Source organism: Dermochelys coriacea, chromosome 2, assembly GCF_009764565.3.
Source record: "Dermochelys coriacea isolate rDerCor1 chromosome 2, rDerCor1.pri.v4, whole genome shotgun sequence".
Taxonomy (NCBI): Eukaryota; Metazoa; Chordata; order Testudines; family Dermochelyidae; genus Dermochelys; species Dermochelys coriacea.
The window spans coordinates 225,446,902-225,460,863 of NC_050069.1; the positions used below are offsets into that span (position 1 = coordinate 225,446,902).

Genomic DNA, 13,962 nt, shown 5'->3' on the forward strand with positions numbered 1-13,962 from the left:
AGGCTGCACTGTTCAAATATTAATTTGTGGTACTTTTGATAGGTGTAAAATGTATAGCATTAAAAAAACTTACAATTATAGAACTCTGACTTCTTGTTTAAACTCGCAAAAATCAGGAAATGTAGCTGTAGCTCACGAAAGCTTATGCTCAAATAAATTTGTTAGTCTCTAAGGTGCCACAAGTACTCCTTTTCTTTTTGCGAATACAGACTAGCACGGCTGCTACTCTGAAACCTGTCAAAAAACATCACAGTTGTACACGCAACTTTAACGCTGCCCCCTTGGGACTGCATTTATGATAGTCTTTAGTTACCTGACAGGTTTCAGAGTAGCAGCTGTGTTAGTCTGTATTCGCAAAAAGAAAAGGAGTACTTGTGGCACCTTAGAGACTAACAAATTTATTTGAGCATAAGCTTTTGTGAGCTACATGCATCCGATGAAGTGAGCTGTAGCTCACGAAAGCTTATGCTCAAATAAATTTGTTAGTCTCTAAGGTGCCACAAGTACTCCTTTTCTTTTAGTTACCTGAACACACACTATTTGTCAGATACAATATAACATCATTCAGTATTTTTTCTAGAACCTCAAACCAGTGTTCTTCTAAAATAATTGGGATGTGAGCCTCTGGATTTGACTATAACTGCAGATATTTAAGGCATGCAAAATTTATTTAATATTGCAAAAATCCCATAAACTATGTGTTTCTTCACTATGACATTATCTGATGCAAATGTAACTGACTGTAAAACAAAAATTTCAAGAATAAAGGGCACAATCAATTCATATAATCATGGAACTCCATAGCCCAGCACTTACTCAGTTTTTTCACTGATTGAGCAGCAGAGATGTACAGTTCTGTGGGGAACATTACCACGGGTGGTCTGATAGTAGAATGAGCTCTCAGCTTCTCAGTAGCTTCATGCTCTCAGTGGCAGACCAGAATTTATTTGGAGTTTTGTTGCAGGAGGTGTGTGTGTCTGGTTGGTTATTGGATTTGTTTTTTGTCTTGTTCAGTAAGACGGCCATTTTCCTAAACATATTAGCCTACAACAGTGTCATTTGCAGTCTTGCTTATGTATATTTGCACTGGGCTTGTGTGTTTTAATGTGACTAGTGCCATGAAATTGTCAACTGAAATTCCTTGAGCTTGATCCTGTATTCTCTACTCAGGTAAAACTTCTATTGATTTCAGTAGGAGCTTTGCCTAAGAAGGAACTCTAGGGCTGGATTCATAAACTGAAAAAATAATTACATAGCACTTTTTCCATCAGTACTTAACAAAGATGGATAAATATAATTATCCCCATCTTTCAGGTGGAGAATCTGAGATACAGGCAGGTTAATTGAGTTGCTCAAGGTCATGTCACGTTAGTGACGGAGCTAGGAATAGAACCTACGTCTTTGTGGCCTGTCCGCTGAACCATGTGGCTTCCCAGTTAGGTATGCAACAAGTTTACATAAATATAGTATATACTGTTAGCTACACAATTTTGGAAGCATTCATTAAGACAGGAACTGCTGTTAGCAAGATCGCCCACACCCATTTCCAGGACTGGCATTTCAAACTAATTTCTCCTCGGTACTTACCTAGTTGTCCTATATAATGTAATTCTAGGACACTTATCCCTATAGTATGCATCTCCTGTGTGCATCAGGATGAGAAATGTTCCCCCTTCCTTTTAACTCATGTATTATCCCCTGAGATAAAAGGAGCAAAACTGGCAGTGTGGTCCACTTACAGTCTTTAAGTATAGATGCAGAATGAAGTAGCCGCCTTCAGATGTACACTTGGATTTGGGAATAATTTGTATGTAACTTTTCTTTTTGCCTTCTAAGGATTTTGGTATGTGTGGTATCAGAGTTGGAGTGTTGTACACCAGAAGTTATGAAGTTCGGAAAGCCGTGACTCAGCTGGCTGGTTTTCATGGGTGTCCTGGGCCTGTTCAGTATGTCCTGAGCCAGTTTCTTAGCGACAGAGGTTAGCAAAACAAAAATATTCCCATTTTCATTGTTTTTTGTTCCATGATAGTTGGAAATGAAATATAATAGAAATATGACAGTTCTTCCTTGTTTTGATAGATTGGCTGGATAATGTGTATTTTCCTACCAACAAAAAAAGACTTAAAGAAGCACAGAGTATTCTTGTGGATGGTCTTGCAGAGATTGGAATACCTGTCCTCAAAAGTTCAGGAGGATTATACATATGGGCAGACTTCAGAAAAGTATGTTGAAAGCTTGGGAGGGGATGGGAAAGAGGGTTTAAAAAATTAATGCTGCCAACAGTTTATTTTTATGTTAAAGCCTCAAGGCTTATGGTAGAATTTTTAGACAGATGTTCCTGTTCTCTTATATTGTCTATTTTTCATTTTACATTAGAAATGATACTGCAATTTGGCAAATGCGAAAAAGCCTAGTGGATGGCAATTCATTGAACACATACTGTAAAACTATGAAATAAAGGAAGTTTCCTAAAATGTTCTATTAAATATAGAACATCTAACTTTAGAAGGCTTCATGTTCTGGTAGATAAGATGCTGGACTAACAGTTGAGCCATGGGGTCTGATCCCAGCTGTGCAAGTGACCTGCTGTATCCTTGGGCAAGTCATATAACCTCTCTGTGCTTCAGTTTACCCATCAGTAGAATGAGGAGGAGGAGGAGGAAGATATTTGCTCATCTTTGTAAGATTTACAGACAGACCTCTCTATATAAATGTATGCAGCATAAATCACTCTAAAATATGGCTAGAACAGATTGGTGGAGAACCTTGCTCTACTACTGACTGTGCTGTACCTGTTCTGCAGATGGATTTGCATCTCTAGCACTGTTAGTAAACAGTATATCCACATAAAACATTTAACTGGAGGAATCACAATAACATTTATAACTAACAAGCCACAATATTAAGATGTGACTATTTATCGTGTTTATTATGGTAGTGCCTGGGGCCAGCCAAGAATGGGGCCACTTGTGCTAGGCACTGTAAAAACATAAAGAAACTGTCCCTCACCTGAAAAGCAGACAATCTACATAGACAAGATGAAGAGTAGGGAAAGGGATATCACATACAAGCAGAGTAAACAATATTATGGCAGCAAACATAAGAACAGCCATTCTGGGTCAGACCAAAGGTCCATCTAGCCCAGTATCCTGTCTTCCGACAGTGACCTACGTCAGGTGCCCCAGAGGGAATGAACAGAACAGGTAATCCTCAAGTGATCCACCCCCTATCACCTATTCCCAGCTTCTGGCAAACAGAGGCTGGGGACACCATCCCTGCCCATCCTGGCTACTAGCCATTGATGGATCTATCCTCCATGAACTTACCTAGTTCTTTTTTGAAATTTCGTGTTCGGTGATTTGTGGTTTAAATCGGTTCAATGAGGTTATGTTAGGAGGGGATTAGCTAGATAGAAAGACAAAGATCCAGAGGGCTTTAGGAGGAGTTGGTGATTCAGAGAAGGGAGTAGAAGGGGTTGGCGCAAACAGCACAGGGTAGAGAGAAAGTTCATAGTGAAAACTGCAGAAAGCAGTCTGATATCTTTAGTATCCTTGTTCAGTCTCTGCTTGAACTGCTTTCTGCAGCTGCTGTGCATGCTTCAGTCTCCAGGGGATAAGTTTTCACTACAGAGTTAGCTCAAGCTCTGATTTTGGTATTTCCCTCACCCTCACATCTATCCACATATAAAATCCTCTCACACAGATTTGGTATTTTCAACTCAGGCTAGCTGGCCCAGCTGGCATTTGGCTAGAGCCCACATGCTGCTTTCACTCAGGGCATGGCTACTCTTGCAGATGTAGAGCACTTTGAGTTAAACCAGCCTTTGTAGAATGCAGTAGGGAAAGCGCTGCAGTCTGTCCACACTGACAGCTACAAGTGCACTGCCGGGGCCACATTAGCAGCTCTTGCAATGGCCACAGAGAGCAGTGCATTGTGGTAGCTATCCCAGCATGCACGTGGCTGCAACATGCTTTTCAAATGGTGGGAGGTGGGGTGGAGTGTGACAGGAAGTGTGTTGTATGTATGTGAGGGGAGAGAGAGTGAGTTTTTTGGGGGGCTGAAAGCATTTCATCATGCTGTCTTATAAATTTAGACAACAGCAGACCCTCCCTTTCCCCCACCTCTCTCTCTCTCACACAGCATTCCACAGTAATGGCTGCTTTGTCTCGAAGCAGATAACCATGCTGGCTGTCAGAAACAGAGCTTTCAAAGGGCATATCCGCATTCCTGAAGCCATTTCAAAACATTGAGAAGAGTGGCCAATTGACTTAAGGGGATTATGGGACGTTTCTGGAGGCTGATCAGAGCACAGTAATGCAACACCTCATTCACACTGATGCCCGGGCATTTCAGCCAAGTCGCAACAAGCGTTAATCTTCTCGCTGAGGTGGAGTACCAGGAGCGCTCTAGCTGTGGAGTCAGAGCACTCTACGCGCCTTGCCAGTGTGGACAGGTAGTGAGCTAGGGTGCCCAGGGCTGCTTTAATGCGCTCTAACTCGCAAGTGTAGCCAAGCCCTCAGGCTAGTAACTGCCCACTTTACAATGAGGATGCAGGCTAAATCACTCAAGTGCTGATAGTCTTCTAATGCCTTTCCACAAGTCCCTGTGTTTCCAGAAGGACAGAAACATTCCTCCAGAATTCACTGGCAAAGAATCACAGAGCAACTTACTTTACTGCAGCACAAAGAACCATAGGATATGACAGAAGTCTTAGTGACATGGGTGAGTGTAGGACCAGTGAGAACTCAGAAACTTGGGTATGGTTTTGCAGTGTCACTGCTCACACCGGGGCTAGACTAATTTGGGTTCTCAGACCCTGGTGCCAAGCACCTAAAAGTTACTTCTGCACTGAAGACATACCCTGGCTGGCTCCTTCCTGCTGTTTCTTTTTTCAAAGGCCATGTGGCTGTGGGGAGGTGCTGCATGGGTCCTTTTGCCCCAAATAGCAGTCTGGCCTACACAGTATGAACACGTAGAATGGATCTCACAAGTTTATGCAGTATAGTGGGCAAAGAAATTACTAAGAAGCAAGCTTTTGACTTGATTTTCAGAATTGCTGAGCACTCAAAACTCTAAGATAAGTTGGTGGGAGCTGCAAGTGTTCAGTAATTCTGAACATCAGGTCCTTTTTCTGCTTTAGCCTTCATGTGGAGTATACTTTGTTGCAGTAGTTCATTAATTTGAGGTTGTATTCCAGTTTTCTTAATGCAGTTTTTGTTTTTCCTCTCTTAGTTCCTAAAATCACAGACATTTGAAGCTGAAATGGAGTTATGGTGGAAGTTCCTTGATGAAAAACTCCTCATTAGTCCTGGAAAAGCCTTTTGCTGTTATGAGCCTGGATGGTTTAGAATGGTCTTTTCAGACTCTGTAGATAAGATTTACTTGGGTGAGCTGGGTGTTACTTTTATCATAAAATAATATGCATGTTCTAATAAAAGCAAACAGCATTCTGGGATGTTATCAGCAGGAGTTTGTAAGCAAGACAAGTAATTCTTCCACTCTACATAGCACTGATTAGGCCTCAGCTGGCGTACTGTGTCCAGTTCTGGATGCCACATTTCAGAAAAGATGTGAAGAAACTGGAGAAAGTCCAGAGGAGAGCAACAAAAATGAGTAAAGGTCTAGAAAACATGATCTATGAGGAAAACTGAAAAAATTGGGTTTGTTTAGTCTGGAGAAAAGAAGACTGAGGTGGGGACATAAGTTTTCAAGTACATAAAAGGTTGTTGCTGAAGGGGTGTGTGTGAAAAATTGTTCTCGTTAACCTCTGAGGTTAGAACAAGAAGCAACGGGCTTAAATTGTAGCAAGGGAGATTTACGATGGACGTTAGGAAAAACTTCCTGTCTAGGTAGTTAAACACTGCAACAAATTGCCTACGGAGGTTGCAGAGTCTCCATCACTGGAGGTTTTTAAGAACAGATTACACAAACACCCATCAGGAGTGGTCTAGTTATTACTTAGTCCTGCCTTGAGTGCAGGGGACTGGACTAGGTGAACTATTGAGCTCCCTTCCAGACTTACACTTTTATGATTCTATAGAAAGGTGATACATCTCAAGTGTTCAGTTCAAAACTTGTATTTCCTACTGACTTGTGAAGGCAAGAGGTTTTGGGCCATATTCAGACCTTGTGTAAGATAGTGCTGGTCAATTAGTCTGAATTTGTAGATCCGATTTTAGCATTATCTACTTGATTTTTGTTCACAGTTGTTAGGATAAGTCTATATTTTTAGCTTATAATTGGTAGAATATAGTTACTGAAGGCATTGAGCATTTTTCTTTAAAAGACTAGGGTAATTTATTTAGTTGTTGCAACATAAAGCCAATTTTGAGAGGACTGTAACATGTAGGATGGAATAATTTAACAACCAAAATACAAATCAATAGTTTTGAAAAATCCAATAACTCTGATTGAATAAACACATTAACTTCTGATAGTTTATTTAGGTAAAAAGAAAAGCAGTACTTGTGGCACCTTAGAGACTAACAAATTTATTAGAGCATAAGCTTTCGTGAGCTACAGCTCACTTCATCGGATGCATTTGGTGGAAAAAACAGAGGAGAGATTTATATACACACACAGAGAACATGAAAGAATGGGTTTATCATACACACTGTAAGGAGAGTGATCACTTAAGATAAGCCATCACCAGCAGCGGGGTGGGGGAAAGGAGGAAAACCTTTCATGGTGACAAGCAAGGTAGGCTAATTCCAGCAGTTAACAAGAATATCAGAGGAACAGTGGGGGGTGGGGTGGGGGGGAGAAATAACATGGGGAAATAGTTTTACTTTGTGTAATGACTCATCCGTTCCCAGTCTCTATTCAAGCCTAATTTAATTGTATCCAGTTTGCAAATTAATTTCAATTCAGCAGTCTCTCGTTGGAGTCTGTTTTTGAAGCTTTTTTGTTGAAGGATAGCCACTCTTAGGTCTGTAATTGAGTGACCAGAGAGATTGAAGTGTTCTCCAACTGGTCAAAACAGACTCCAACGAGAGACTGCTGAATTGGAATTAATTTGCAAACTGGATACAATTAACTTAGGCTTGAATAGAGACTGGGAATGGATGAGTCATTACACAAAGTAAAACTATTTCCCCATGTTTATTCCCCCCCCTCCCCGCACTGTTCCTCAGACGTTCTTGTCAACTGCTGGAAATGGCCCACCTTGATTATCAGTACAAAAGGTTCCCCCCGCCCGCCCGCTATCCTGCTGATAATAGCTCACCTTAAGTGACCACTCTGGTTACAGTGTGTATGGTAAACCCATTGTTTCATGTTCTCTATGTACATAAATCTCCTTACTGTATTTTCCACTGAATGCATCCGATGAAGTGATCTGTAGCTCACAAAAGCTTATGCTCAAATAAATATGTTAGTCTCTAAGGTGCCAAAATTACTCCTTTTCTTTTTGCGAATACAGACTAACACGGCTGCTACTCTGAAATTTGGCAGTAGTAAACATCTAATCTGTTGGTTTATGTAAATTAAGGTCCAGATCCTGCAAATGCTTAAGCACATGCTTTGCTTTATGCATGTGAGTAGCATTCTGAAATCCTCAGTGTGACTATTCTTCAATAAAATTAAATGTATTTTTGCAGGATCAGGGCCTAAACTGTCCTAAATTTTCATGAGTAATGGCCAAATCCTGCAATTTCTTTTCTCAGACAAAACTCTTGTACAATTTGGGTAAGATATTCTCTACACAGTAACTGGAACTGAAATAACTACATTGGTTGTAGTTGTTACTGTTATTTCAGATAAGAATGCCCTATTCTGGTAATTCTTAAATTGGTTTTAAAAAAATCTATTTACAGTAGGACATTTTTATTCTGAAATGAGTACTGACACACACTTGCATTGAAATAACTAAAGGTGTGATTTATAACAGAGTTCAGTGATTTAAATTGCAGTTGCCATATAGAAAAGAAATGCAGGACATAGATCTATGGATGTGAAATTTGTTGAAGCTTTGCAGCTGGCTACATCTTGTAAATTTAAAAAAAAAACCAACAACTTTGTTTTGTAAAAATAGCTTTTCATGAATTGAAGTCAAATAGAAATGTTTTCTTGACTTTTTTTTAAAGTTCCAGTGGAAACAGTTATTACATAAACTTTTCCTGCAGAATTTGCATTATTTTGATCATGCATGAGAACCAACTTGAAAATCAATGTAAGTTGAAAGTGAAAATAAAAAATCCTGAAATTAATCTATTTATCCAATCTGAGAAATGTAAAAAGATCATTAGTGGAAAAGTAATCCTGCGTTCTGCATCATATGTGGGAAAGTAATTTGAATTTTAAAAATTCTCTTCTAACAATCTAAGATGTTTAAAGTATAGTTAAGGACACTTTCAACACCACTGCTTCCCTTGAGAAGAAACTTGTACTTATGTGTCTTTCTTTTTACAGGTATACAGAGACTTGAGCAAATGCTGCAAACTGAAACTTCTGAACCAGTTGCAAACAAAACATCTGCTGTAGAAGATGAGTTATCTAATTCAGAAGATGAAACTTCAGTTAATCACGCAAATACACCATTAGATGAAGTTTCAGAAGCATACTCAGACATGAAAAAAATTGTTGTCTATTAAAATCTTATATGAAATTAGAGACTACACAAAACATGATACAGCATGCTTGTGTTTACTAAAATTGTTACTTTGGCTATAATACTATAGGACAGTCTCACTTTGCTGTAGCCTGTGGTTACTAATTTGCAAATTGGACTGCTAGAATATTAGTAACCTGGCCCCTATCCGGACTTTAGCCTCTATTCTAAAAGCACTAAAGCCCACTTTTTAAGCATGCTGTTAAGTACCATTAAAGTCAGTGGGTCTTAAGCATGTGCTTAAGTGCTTTGCTGATTAGAGTGGGTTTGCTTACTCAGGGCCTTAATGAATCTTCAACACAATATTTTATATTATGGAGTATATATTTTAATCAGAAGACTGAAAATGTTGAACAAGCTGATACTGGTTGTCAAATTTTACTCAGTTTGTCAGTTGACGGACAGACATGTATATATAAAATCTACATTGGGGACTTTTTAAGATGGTTAAAATAATTCAAACATGAGCTTTCTGAATATGCACACCAGTGTAAATACTTGTTTAGGAAATATTCAGTTTTTTGGCTTCCATGTTTCCTTTCAGATGTGTAAAAAATGCTTATTTGTATATTATAATATTTGCATCTTTTTGTCACAAAAACACAGTCCTTTGGATCAGTTTTTCTCATAAAATATAAATGTAAATATATTTAGAAGTATGTCGTTTGCATTCATTGTGTTGGACCAAAGTTTAGATCTATATTTGTAGATTTAATTCATAGCTTTATTTATTTTAGGAATGGGAACGGGGAAATTGAAATTGCAAAATCAGAAGCCTTCTCTTTTACAGATTTCAGAGTAGCAGCCGTGTTAGTTTGTATTCGCAAAAAGAAAAGGAGTACTTGTGGCACCTTAGAGACTAACAAATTTATTTGAGCATAAGCTTTCGTGAGAATGCATCCGATGAAGTGAGCTATAGCTCACGAAAGCTTATGCTCAAATAAATTTTAGTCTCTAAGGTGCCCCAAGTACTCCTTTTCTGTTTTACAGAGAATCTCAATAGGAAAAAAAGGACTTTCCATAGCATTTAAAATCCCATTATAGGTGTTGGTTGTCGTGCCACCAATATTTAGACAACCTTAACACTTTCCACTATAAAATCCTGTTTTTAGTTGCCCGCCCTTGCACCACCCCTTCCTCCTGAGGCCCCATCCTAACATCGCCCCTTCCTCCTGAGGCCCCACCCCCCCCATCGCTTGCCCTTACAGCCAGCAAAAGTGGGAGAGCATAGCCCTCGCACTTTTAAAGGGGGTGGGCATGGCCCCCTGGCCCCACCTGTTCCAGCGCCCCTGGCTGGGGTAGCGAGGCATAAGTGCACTGGATCCCAGACTCTCTCAAGTCTGACTATCTATTAGCTGTGAATCCCACTGGCAAACGTCTCTTCACTTTCTCACGAGGGTCAACGTGGGTCCACATAACAGAATTTCTGTTTTGGCTTGGGGGGTGGGGTGGTGAAGTGGCTGCTTTTTAAAAATATAAGAAATTAAATTTTTAAAGAGGCATTAAAACATTATGGTTACAAGGTCAAGCAGTCAAAAGTTAAGAAATGCCAGAATTAAGGCACCCTGTGCAGTCTTAATGTAGCCCCCTTGTGCATATGCACTATGGATACAGACTTTACATGATCCTATGCTACTTTTCCACAGGACTCTGCCTCATTCGGTGCACAAGATGGATGATGCTCACTGCATGGTTTAATATAGGAGTACTTAACTTTTCATCTTTAATGGTAGGGATTTTTATGTAATACTAATATAAATAGGCTTGGAAGGATTAGATTTTTTATCAGTAAATGCCAGTAACCATCAATTTCATGGTACACACAGAGACCAGTGAAAAAATGTTTCCATCAATAATAATTGAAATGTACAGATAGGCAAAGTAAGAAAAATGCTGCTTGAGAACTTACTAGAGTTTGATTTAAGAATATTTTATAAATTTTGATATGTGATGGCAATGTTTTTAAGTTATAAAGCTTTAACTTTTTGAATCTCAACATCTACTATTGTTAAATTATTGTCTGACTCTCCCAACTATTTAAATTGATTAAAAAAAAATTAAAATGCTTAAAACTCTAAATTTTTCCAGTTGTGCAAAGTTTTAATGGATAAAAAGTAAAAATGCATAAAAATAAACATTATCCACTGAAATAATTTTTTTTAAAGAATTCTGCCAAGCCTAAATATAAAATTGCAGACCAAATTTCTGCAGTCAAATTGAGTCCTTCAAATCCTTCTTAAGGGTTGCAATTTTAAACTCATATTTATTGTCTAGCTAGAAATGTATTTGCTTTTCAACTAAAGAGATAGTTATGTTGGAATCTGTCTGCTATTTAATAGCATAGGCTTTCCAAATTATAGCTCGCTAGTCAAACAGCTGAATTAAATTACCAAAAACAACCAGGAGGCCTTGTGGCACCTTTATAGACTAACAAATTTATTTGGGCATAAGCTTTCATGGGCTAAAACCCACTTCATCAGCCCATTTAGCCCACAAAAGCTTATACCCAAATAAATTTGTTAATCTCTAAGGTGCCTTTTCGTTTTTGCTGATACAGACTAACACTGCTACCACGCTGAAGCCTGAATTAAATTATTCACTCATGTATGTGTCAGTAGTTTTTCATACATATATTTGTCCAACAGGGTTTTTTTTAAATAATCTTCACATTTTTTGCATCTAAATCTTCATATTTTTGGATATATATATATATTATCTTCCAGTAAATCAAAAATTAGCATTTAAAAATATCAGGAAGGTAATGTATCCTGTATCATCCTGCACTTCTAAGAGATGAGATACAGAACTTTTTTTTTCTCACTTGGAAGACTGACCAGCTGTCATCAAGTGAATCTGGGGTAGCTTGTGCAACAGCATGTTTCCCTCACAAGCAGTGACTTACTCAACCCCATCCCAAAGGGCGCTGCCATGACAATTGACAGTTTGAGGGAGCTAGTTTCCTTGGGTGGCTGTGGGAAATACATAACTTTCATTTTTAGGCTCACTCTTTCTGCAATGGGTTTTCCTCGATTCTGCAGCTTCAGGAGTTAAGGATCAGCTTTGTCTGGCTAGAAAGGGCATGGTGACAAGCACCAGGTGCTTCAGAGGAATGGGAGCCCTATTTTAAGCAGATATGGGATAATTTTTTCCATCATAGGTCTCCACCTGATCTCTAATAGTTTGAGATAAGGTTAAACCCTGAAGCATAAGGTTCACTCACCTTTCCAAAATTATTGTTAGTTAAAACAACTCTACATATTCTTGCTTTTGGAATGCATCCGATGAAGTGAGCTGTAGCTCACGAAAGCTTATGCTCAAATAAATTTGTTAGTCTCTAAGGTGCCACAAGTCCTCCTCTTCTTTTTATATAACTATCCAAACCCTTTGTGAATCTTGTTAAATTCTTAGTAGGGATGTAAATAACATTTTAAAAAGTAACCGTGTAACCGATTAAAATTCTATCGATTACACATTTTAACATTTACCCAGGGAACTAGGAGTGCAGGGGATGCTGCAGCATCCCCACATTTTACACAGGGCTCCGCTGCTGCCCCACATCCAGGGATCTCTGCAGCTGCTGCCGCGTCTGGGGCTCTGATGTCACCCATGCTGACATCCCGGCTGCCAGCCCCACACCTGGGGCTCTGCTGTCGCCTGGCATCCCACAGCAGGCCATGGGGCTGACAGCCCAGAGGGACTCTAGCAGCCTGGAGGCCCCCTCCATGAGGTCAGCAGCCCAGAGGGACCCTGGCCACGTGGCATCTAGGACCCTGGGCGGAGTTTAACCATTAACAGAAACCTGTTAAACTCTTACACCCCTAATTCTTAGCCTCAATGACTTCCTGTGGCAATGAGTCCTACAGTATAATCAGCATTGTTTCTTTGTCTAGCCTTGCAAAGGATCTTTAGGGCAACAGTCATTTGCTCTACAGTCTAGCAACTGTTCAGCCCCCCCCCCCCATCCCTCACCTCACAGAGAGAAAAAGACAAAAGGCTAGCTCCACAAAGGAATTTAGGTGCCTAAGTCCAAAATTTAGGTGTTCTCAGAGGTCGCCTGCCAGCTTGGGCCCTGCACAAAATACAGTTGTGATGGTATCCTCTTACATCATGTAACCCAGTTAGAGCACTCACTGTGACAGCATGTATCCCTGTCTACACCCTACACACTGCTGTAGTAATCTTTATACAAAGTATGCCTTGTAAGATATCTAAAAACTCATCTTTTGCTGGTCAGTATTGTCCTGATAAAATATGTCTGGCAACATTGTATGTGAAGATATAAGATTTCCCTGTATGGTGAGCTCATTCCATGTTCCAAACTGAGGTTGGCAATACAGTGCTGTCTCAGACAAAGGAATGTGTGCTCTGCTTAATTTGCATTTAAGCAGTAAACAGAGTCCTCAAGCAGGAAGGAAAACAAAAAGAAATTCCAATAGGTAAGGAAAAGCAGCAGAGAACATCCTTTCCTATAGACTCTCTATCTCCAGAATCTCAGTTGGGACTTTTTTCTGAGAGGGGGACTGACACTATAAAAATAAGAGATACCCCCCTCCACCAAATCCCCACCCCTCTTTCTCGCTGTTTCCACCAATTCACTTCACCAGCGGGAGCAAAGGAAGCAGCCATTGAATTGGCAAAGAGGCCCCCCAACCTAAGAAATTTGATCAGATAGCTGAGAGCATGTGATGAGGAAAAACATTGCTTTGAATTTAACATAGTCGGTTAAGTTAGGCACCAATTGCATTTTATCTTTATTTATCTTGTAACTATTTCTGACTTTTATGTCTCATTACTTGTACTCATTTAAAATCTCTCTTTTTGTAGTTAATAAACTGTTTTATCTAATCCTGGGTGTTTGAATTGAAGTGTTTGGGAAACTCCATTTAGGGTAACAAGTGGTTTGCATATCATTTCTAGTAATGCAATCATGGACTTTATATAAGTTTGTACTGGCCAAGAGAGGTGCTGGGCAATACAGGACATACATTTCTGGGGGGAAATCTAGGAATGGGGGTATGTTAGGATCACCCAGCATCATAACCCAGGCTCGTAAGAGCCAAGGTGTGGCTGGCTGGCTGCAACACACACACACACACACACACCCCTACCTACCTACCTAGCAGTGACTTGTACGCTAGAGGCAGTTTGTGAGCAGTCCAGACTTGAGGCTACAGAAGTTGTAAAGGACACCGCAGGCTAGAGTGACACAGCTACTCATTAGTCTGGATTGTACCCTGGGTATGTCACACTCACCCAATTTGGTGCCCAACTGAGGGCTGTGGGTTCTGCTAGATGGCAGGATATTTACAAGTTAGGCGTTTCATCGCTGAGTCCAAGTCGCTTTTGTGGCGCTA

The 13,962-nt window shown here is 39.8% G+C and overlaps 1 protein-coding gene across 1 annotated transcript in view; it reads left to right on the forward strand.

Annotated features, from left to right (window-relative positions):
* Positions 1 to 9,261, forward strand: part of LOC119851860 (1-aminocyclopropane-1-carboxylate synthase-like protein 1) — a 29,826-nt gene extending 20,565 nt beyond the window's left edge. The window contains exons 11-14 of the mRNA XM_038392395.2: positions 1,837 to 1,978; positions 2,080 to 2,222; positions 5,233 to 5,386; positions 8,410 to 9,261. Coding sequence (XP_038248323.1) covers positions 1,837 to 1,978; positions 2,080 to 2,222; positions 5,233 to 5,386; positions 8,410 to 8,591 — 621 coding nt within the window. The 3' untranslated portion in view covers positions 8,592 to 9,261. The remainder of the gene's footprint in view (positions 1 to 1,836; positions 1,979 to 2,079; positions 2,223 to 5,232; positions 5,387 to 8,409) is intronic.
* Positions 9,262 to 13,962: the final 4,701 nt, after the last annotated feature.